At 45.7% G+C, this 7,600-nt stretch overlaps 1 protein-coding gene and 1 pseudogene across 2 annotated transcripts in view; both read right to left on the reverse strand.

Moving 5' to 3' along the window:
• Positions 1 to 7,600, reverse strand: part of CALR3 (calreticulin 3) — a 14,616-nt gene that overhangs the window by 6,043 nt on the left and 973 nt on the right. The window contains exon 3 of the mRNA XM_017501194.2: positions 1,936 to 2,139. Within this exon, the coding sequence (XP_017356683.1) occupies positions 1,936 to 2,139 (204 nt within the window). The remainder of the gene's footprint in view (positions 1 to 1,935; positions 2,140 to 7,600) is intronic.
• LOC119467321 lies at positions 5,534 to 6,093 on the reverse strand (annotated as a pseudogene). Its single transcript, XR_005195859.1, has one exon. The product of XR_005195859.1 is annotated as a complex I assembly factor TMEM126B, mitochondrial-like (transcript).

Here is a 7,600-nt window from a genome sequence, read left to right on the forward strand (position 1 = left end):
GGCCTCCCAAAGTGCTGGGATTACAGGCTTGAGCCACTGCGCCCGGCCTGGTACATTAATTCTTAAAGTTGTAAGTTACACTATACTTATGTCTATTTCCTGTGGCCGAGTGTGATCCCTTCCCAGTTCCAGCACAAATTTTAATCAAGTACCCCTGGTGTTAAGAGACATTTAATATTTTCCAGAGGTTTGCAGGTTTTTTCTATAAAGGCCAGATGGTAGAATATTTCTGGCTTTGTAAGCCTAATGATCTGTGTCATGACAACTTAACTCTGCCACTGCTACTGGCAAGCAGCCACAGACAACATATAAATGAACAGAGTGAGGCTGCATTCCAGTAAGACTTCATTTAGGGACACTGAAATCTAAATTTCATCTAATTGCCTTTTTTTTTTTTTTTAACGGAGATGGGGTCTCACTGTATCCCCCAGGCTGGAGTGCAGTGGTGAAATCTCAGCTCACTGTAACCTTCACCTCCTGGGTTCAAGTGATTCTCCTGTCTCAGCCTCCTGAGTAGCTGGAATTAACGCGCGTTTGCCACCACACCTGGCTAATTTTTGTATTTTTAGTAGAGACAGTGTTTCACCATCTTGGCCAGGCTAGTCTCGAACTCCAGACTTTGTGATCTGCCTGCCTTGGACTCCCAAAGTGCTGGGATTACAGGTGTGAGCCACCATGCCTGGCCTTCTTTTTCTTTTTTTTTGAGATGAAGCGTTGCTCTGTCGCCCAGGCTGGAATGTGGAGTGTAGTGGTGCGATCTCAGCTCACTGCAACCTCTGCCTCCCAAGCTGAAGCAATTCTCTGCCTCAGCCTCCCAAGTAGCTGGGATTATAGGTGCCTGCCACCACCCCCGGCTAATTTTTGTATATTTAGTAGAGATGGGGTTTCACCATCTTGGCCAGGCTGGGCTTGAATTCCTGACCTCAGCTTCCCAAAGTGCTGGGATTACAGGTATGAGACACTGTGCTTAGCCAAATTTCATATAATTTTCATGTATCGCAAAATGTCATCCTTGTATTGATTTTTTCCAAGCAGTTAAAAATGTAAAAAAATTTGTAGTTCATGCGTCATAGAAATGCAGATGGTGGGCCAATTTGGCCCATGGCCAAAGTTTACTGAGTCCTGAAGGATTGAAAACACAGGTTGAGTCCACACATGGTGGCTCAGGCTTGTAATCCCAGCAGTTTGGAAGGCCAAGGCGGGTGGGTCACCTGAGGCCAGGAGTTTGAGACATGCCAGGAGTTCGAGACCAGCCTGGCCAACATGGTGAAATCCCATCTCTACTAAATACAAAAATGTTAGCCGGGTATGGTGGCGCATGCCTGTAATCCCAGCTACTCAGGAAGCTGACGCAGGAGAATTGCTTGAACCCTGGAGGTGGAGGCTGCAGTGAGCCAAGACTGCGCCACTGCCATTGCACTCCAGCCTAGGCAACAAGAGTGAAAACTCCATCTCAAAACAAAACAAAACAAAACAAAACACCATACAAGTTGAGCATCCCAAATCAAAAAATTCCAAATCTAAAGTGTTCCAAAATCCGAAACTCTTAGACTCAAGATGATGCTCAAAGGAAATGCTCACTGGAGCACTGTGGGTTTCTGGTTTTTCAGATTAACAATGCTCAGCCAGTAAGGATAATGCAAATACTCAAAAATTCCAAAATCCAAAACACTGGTCCCAAACATTTCAGGTAAGGAATCCTTAGCCTGCATGAGGGCTACACTTGTGGTGAATAAATAACTTTTTCAGGAATACAACTGACTGGTACAGTTGCTTTTTATATTAATTCGGTTTAACAGTGCTATAAACCTTGGATCCAATATACTCAATACTACTAACCTTCAGTATGTTAGCAAAGCCTAGTTTAAAGATCCTGTGAAGTGAGAGGGTTTTCAAAGTCACCAGAAGTGGTAGATTTGTACCACCTAAACTCACCAAACATAATATAGTACTGTGATTTTTCATTCAGGTTCTTCTGGTCAATGTCTGCAGGAAAGACTTTAATGTAGCCTCCTCCACAGTCCATCTTCTGCTCATGTTTTACTGTGTACTGAATGACCAGAGTTTTCCCTTTATTGCTGAATGGTTTGAAGCGTGCAGAGATGGCATAGAATCGGCCATTTTGAGTGGTTTGCAGACCTTTGAACAAAAATATTCATGAACGATTAGGAACGATGTTGTGCTCGGTAATGCAGGAAGTTAAATGGATGCCTTTTCCTTACTCCCAACCATAAATGTCCTAACCATTAACAGTGATCTGGTGCCAACAGAGCACTATACAATACTGCATAATGGGCACACTGCTAGCAGGCACTCTGCTTCCATACAACTTGTATTTTACACACCTGAAAGTTTTTGTTTTTAACATACCGCTGTTATTTATTTATTTACTTATTTATTTATTTATTAGACAGAGTCTCATTCTGTTGCCCAGGCTGGTGTGCAGTAGCGCAATCTCGGCTCACTGCAACCTTCACCTCTCGAGTTCAAGTGATTCTCCTGCCTCAGCCTCCCGTGTAGCTGCTGGGATTATAGGCATGCGCCACCATGCTCAGCTAATTTTTGTATTTTTAGTAGAGACAGGGTTTCACCATATTGGCCAGGCTGGTCTCGAATTCCCGACCCCGTGATCTGCCCGCCTCGGCCTCCCAAAGTGCTGGGATTACAGGCGTGAGCCACCGCACCTGGCCAGGTCACCTGTATTTTAAATTTTGTGGGCCATTTGGTCTCTTTCCTAACCACTCTACTCTGCCTTTTCAGCATAAAGCAGCCATAGACAATATAAATGAATGAATGTGGCTGTGTTCCAATAAAACTTTATTTATGAACACTAAACCTCCTTTTTCTTTTTTCTTTTTTTTTTTGGGGACAGAGTCTTGCTCTCTTGCCAGGCTGAATCTTTGCTCACTGCAACTGATGCCTCCCAGGTTCAAGTGATTCTCCTGCCTCAGCCTCCTGAGTAGGTGGGACTACAGGCATTCAACACCACACCTAGCTAATTTTTGCATTTTTAGTAGAGAATGGGTTTCACCACATTGCCCAGGCTGGTCTTGAACTCCTGGCCTCAAGTGTTCTGCCCATCTCCCGCCTCCTGGAGTGCTAAGATTATAGGCCTGAGCCACCACGCCCAGCCTAAACTTTCACATATATAAAAGCAAATACAATTTAAAAGCTGAAGAGGCCAGGCATGGTGGCTCACACCTGTGATCTCAGCACTTTGGGAGGCTGAGCCGGGTGGATCACTTGAGGTCAGAAGTTTGAGAGCAGCCTGGCCAACGGTGCCAAAACCCCATTTCTACGAAAAATACAAAATTAGTTGGGCATAGTGGCAGGTGCCTGTGGTCCCAGCTACTTGGGAAGCTGAGGCAGCCGAATCACTTGAACCGGGGATGTGGAGGAGCCGAGACTGACCCACTGCACTCCAGCCTGAGTGGCAGGGTGACACTCTGATTTAAAAAACAAATACCATAGCTGCTGGGCACGGTGGCTCATGCCTGAAATCCCAGCACTTTGGGAGGCCGAGGCAGGCAGATCACGGGGTCAGGAGATCGAGATTATCTTGGCTAACACGGTGAAACCCCATCTCTACTAAAAATACAAAAATTAGCTGGGCATGGTGGCACGCACCTGTAGGTCCAGCTACTTGGGAGGCTGAGGCAGGAGAATCGCTTGAAACTGGAAGGCGGAGGTTGCAGTTTGCCGAGATCGCACCACTGCACTCCAGCCTGGGTAACAGAATCAATAAAATAAATAAAATAAAATAAAATAAAATAAAAGCCTTGGGTGAGATGTGTGCTCTGAGTCATGCAGCTTGCAGGTGTAAACTCTGCTTCTTAGATCATAGGTTAACCTTCTTCCTCATTGCTCTTGTTCTGTAAATGGCTAGGACAGACCAGAGACTACGCCTCCTCCACTTGTAACCACTGACCTTTGGTTACAGGTTAACTGCCTCCAGGATTGTCCTGTACCTCACTCAGATCAGATGGCACACAAGATGCCAAGACTGTTACATCTTCAGGGTGAAATGTTAAATATACCATCTCAGAAGAAAAAGACCACCTTGACTAATCAGACCATGGTAATTATTATCAAGCCTTACATAGAAAGATGTTGAAATTCTGTTGAGCTTCCCTAAACTTTGTCTACACCAATGATCCCAAACGTGTACACTTCAAAACACTGACTTCTGTTCTTTGGGATCTGTTTTCCAAACAGTTGGCCTCAAACTTTGAGCTTGAATTAGCTCTTCCCCACTACTCCCCGAGATGCAGTCTCGTGCCCAGGCTGGAGTGCAGTGGCACAATCTCTGTTCACTGCAACCTCTGCCTCCCGGGTTCAGGCAATTCTCTTGCCTCGACCTCTCTATTAGCTGGAATTACAGGCATGCGCCACCACACCTGGCTGTTTTATGTTTTTTTTTTTTTTTTTTTTGAGACGGAGTTTCGCTCTTGTTACCCAGGCTAGAGTGCAATGGTGTGATCTCGGCTCACCGCAACTTCTGCCTCCTGGGTTCAGGCAATTCTCCTGCCTCAGCCTCCTCAGTAGCTGGGACTACAGACACGTGCCACCATGCACAGCTAATTTTTTTGTAGTTTTTAGTAGAGACGGGGTTTCACCATGTTGACCAGGATGGTCTCGATCTCTTGACCTAGTGATCCACCTGCCTCGGCCTCCCAAAGTGCTGGGATTACAGGCTTGAGCCACCGCGCCCGGCCCCCTGTTTTGTGTTCTTAGTAGAGATGGGGTTTCACCGTGTTGGCCAGGCTGGTCTCAAACTCTTAACCTGGTGATCTGCCTGCCTTGGCATCCCAAAGTGCTGGGATTACAGGAGAGCCACTGCGCCTAGTCGGATTAGCTCTCTTTAAGATAGATTATTATTATTTTTTTTTTGGAGACAGAATCTTGCTCTGTCACTCAGGCTGCAGTATAGTGGCATGATCTCGGCTCACTGTAACCTTTGCCTCTCGGGTTCAAGTGATTCTCCTGCCTTAGCCTCCCAAGTAGCTGGGAACTACAGGCCCATGCCACCACAATTGGCTAATTTTTGTATTTTTTTTTCTCGAGACAGATTCTCCCTCTGTTGTCCAGGCTGGAGTGCACTGGCATGATCTCGGCTCACTCCAACCTCAGCCTCCTGGGTTCAAGTGATTCTCCTGCCTCAGCCTCTGAAGTTGGTGAGATTATAAGTGTGTGCTACCACACCCAGCTAAGTTTTGTATTTTTATTTTACTTTATTTTTTGAGATGGAGTTTTGCTCTTGTTACCTAGGCTGGAGTGCAATGGCGCGATCTCGGCTCACCTCAACCTCTGTCTCCTGGGTTCAAGCAATTCTCCTGCCTCGGTCTCCTGAGTAGCTGGGACTACAGGCGTGCGCCACCATACCCAGCTAATTTGTGTATTTTTAGTAGAGATGGGGTTTCACCATGTTGACCAGGATGGTCTCGATCTCTTGACCTCGTGATCCACCCGTCTCGGCCTCCCAAAGTGCTGGGATTATAGGCGTGAGCCACCAAGCCCGGCCAGTTTTGTATTTTTTTTTTTTTAAGTTGAAACTTTTATTTATTGATTGCATATTGAATATGTATTGAGTATTTGCTATATGCCAGGCAAAAGTCACAGAAACAAATTGTTCAGAGTTACTTTTAACAATTTCAGCAATGCCCGAGTCCACTTCACAAAAACTTCATTCTGCTAAGTTAGCAACCATTCATTTTTTTGGTTACTCTGCAGGTACAATTTTCTCAAGTGTGCTTTCAAATACTGTGTAGTAGTGTAGACTACTAACTACTCCAATCGCAATATGAAAGACTACAGGAATTGCCATTAATTTAACTTGTGTCTGACAAAGCAGCATCCAGTGGAGTAAAACCCTTCCTTTTGGTGGCAGTGGAATGGCATGATACTTGGTTGCCAGACGTCCATTTTTAACAAAAGCCAAAGAATTGGGTTGTAAAACACCACATACTATGCCAATCCGTGAACTTCTAAAAACACAGTTTTCCTTGCTTATATTATCTTGGGTGCTTCCTCAGCTCCCACCGGCTGCACACCTGAATCCAACTTAGCCCCAGCCTCATACCCGAGCGCCGCCATTTAGATCCAGTTTTGTATTTTTAATAGAGACTGAGTTTTGCCACGTTGGTCAGGCTGGTCCTGCACTCCTGACCTCAAGTGATCTGCTTGGCTTATCTTGATCTGCCTGTACAGACATAAAAGATCTGCTCGCCTTATATTGACCTGCCTGTACAGACGTAAAAACTCATTGTGTTGTCCCCTGAAAAATGTGCAGGCAAGATGTGATGTTCACCTCTGTATTTTTTTCTTTTTTTTTTTTCCGATGAAGTGTCATTCTGTCACCCAGGCTGGCTCTGCCTCCTGGGTACAAAGGATTCTCCTGCCTCAGCCTCCCAAGTAGCTGGGATTATAGGTGTGTGCCACCACACCTGAGCCTCCTGAGGAACTACAGATGCGTGCCACCACGCCTGGCTATTTTTGTTTTTTTTTTTTTTGAGGCTGGAGTCTCGCTCTGTCACCCAGGCTTGAGTGCAGTGGCACGATCTCAGCTCACTGCAACCTCCGCCTCCCGGGTTCAAGCCATTCTCTGCCTCAGCCTCTCAAGTAGTTGGGATTACAGGCGCCTGCCACTACACCTGGCTAATTCTTTGTATTTTTAGTAGAGATGGGTTTTTATCATGTTGGCCAGGCTGGTCTGGAACTCAAGCAATCCACCTGTCTTGGTCTCCCAAAGTGCTGGGATTACAGGCGTGAGCCACTGTCACTGACCATATTTTTCTTTTTAATGCAAACATTAAAATGAAAGGAGGAGCCCACTTTTCCCTCTGAAGGGAACGGCCCTTGATCCCCATATGCACTTGACTAGTGTCTTTTAAGAGTGGCAATTTTGGTAATATATACTAATAACACATTTTTTTTAAAGATGGAGTCTTGGCCTGTCACTAGGCTGGAGTGCAGTGGTGTAATCTGGGCTCACTGCAACCTCCAGCTCCCGGGTTCAAGAGATTCTCCTGCCTCAGCCTCCTGAGGAGCTGGGACTACAGGTGTGTGCCACCATGCCTGGCTAATTTTTTGTATTTTAGTAGAGACAGGGTTTCACCATGTTGGCCAGAATGGTCTCCACCTCCTGACCTCGTGATCCACCCACCTCAGCCTCCCAAAGTGCTGGGATTACAGGCATGAGCCACCATGCCTGGCCAACACATTTATATAAATATAATCCAAAGAAGGTTAAACACCATTGCATATGTGACAGTGCTTCTTGTATGATTTTATTATACCAAAAAGCTGAATATGTCTCCTTGGACTTCAGGGAACCTAATACCAATAAAATAATAGTAATAATAATAATAGGACAAGCACCTTGGCTCACATTTATAATCCCAGCACTTTGGGAGCCTGAGGGGTGGATCACTTGAGGCCAGGAGTTTTGAGAGCAGCTGGGTAACATGATGAAACCCCGTCTCTAAAAAAAATTAGCCCGAAACAGGCAAGTTGGTGCGTGCCTGTAATCCCAGCTCCTAGGGAGCCTGAAACAGGAGAATTGCTTGAATCCTGCAGGTGGTTTGAGTGAGCCAAGATTGTG

The sequence above is a fragment of the Cebus imitator genome, unplaced genomic scaffold (assembly GCF_001604975.1).
Source record: "Cebus imitator isolate Cc_AM_T3 unplaced genomic scaffold, Cebus_imitator-1.0 Scaffold280, whole genome shotgun sequence".
Classification (NCBI taxonomy): Eukaryota; Metazoa; Chordata; class Mammalia; order Primates; family Cebidae; genus Cebus; species Cebus imitator.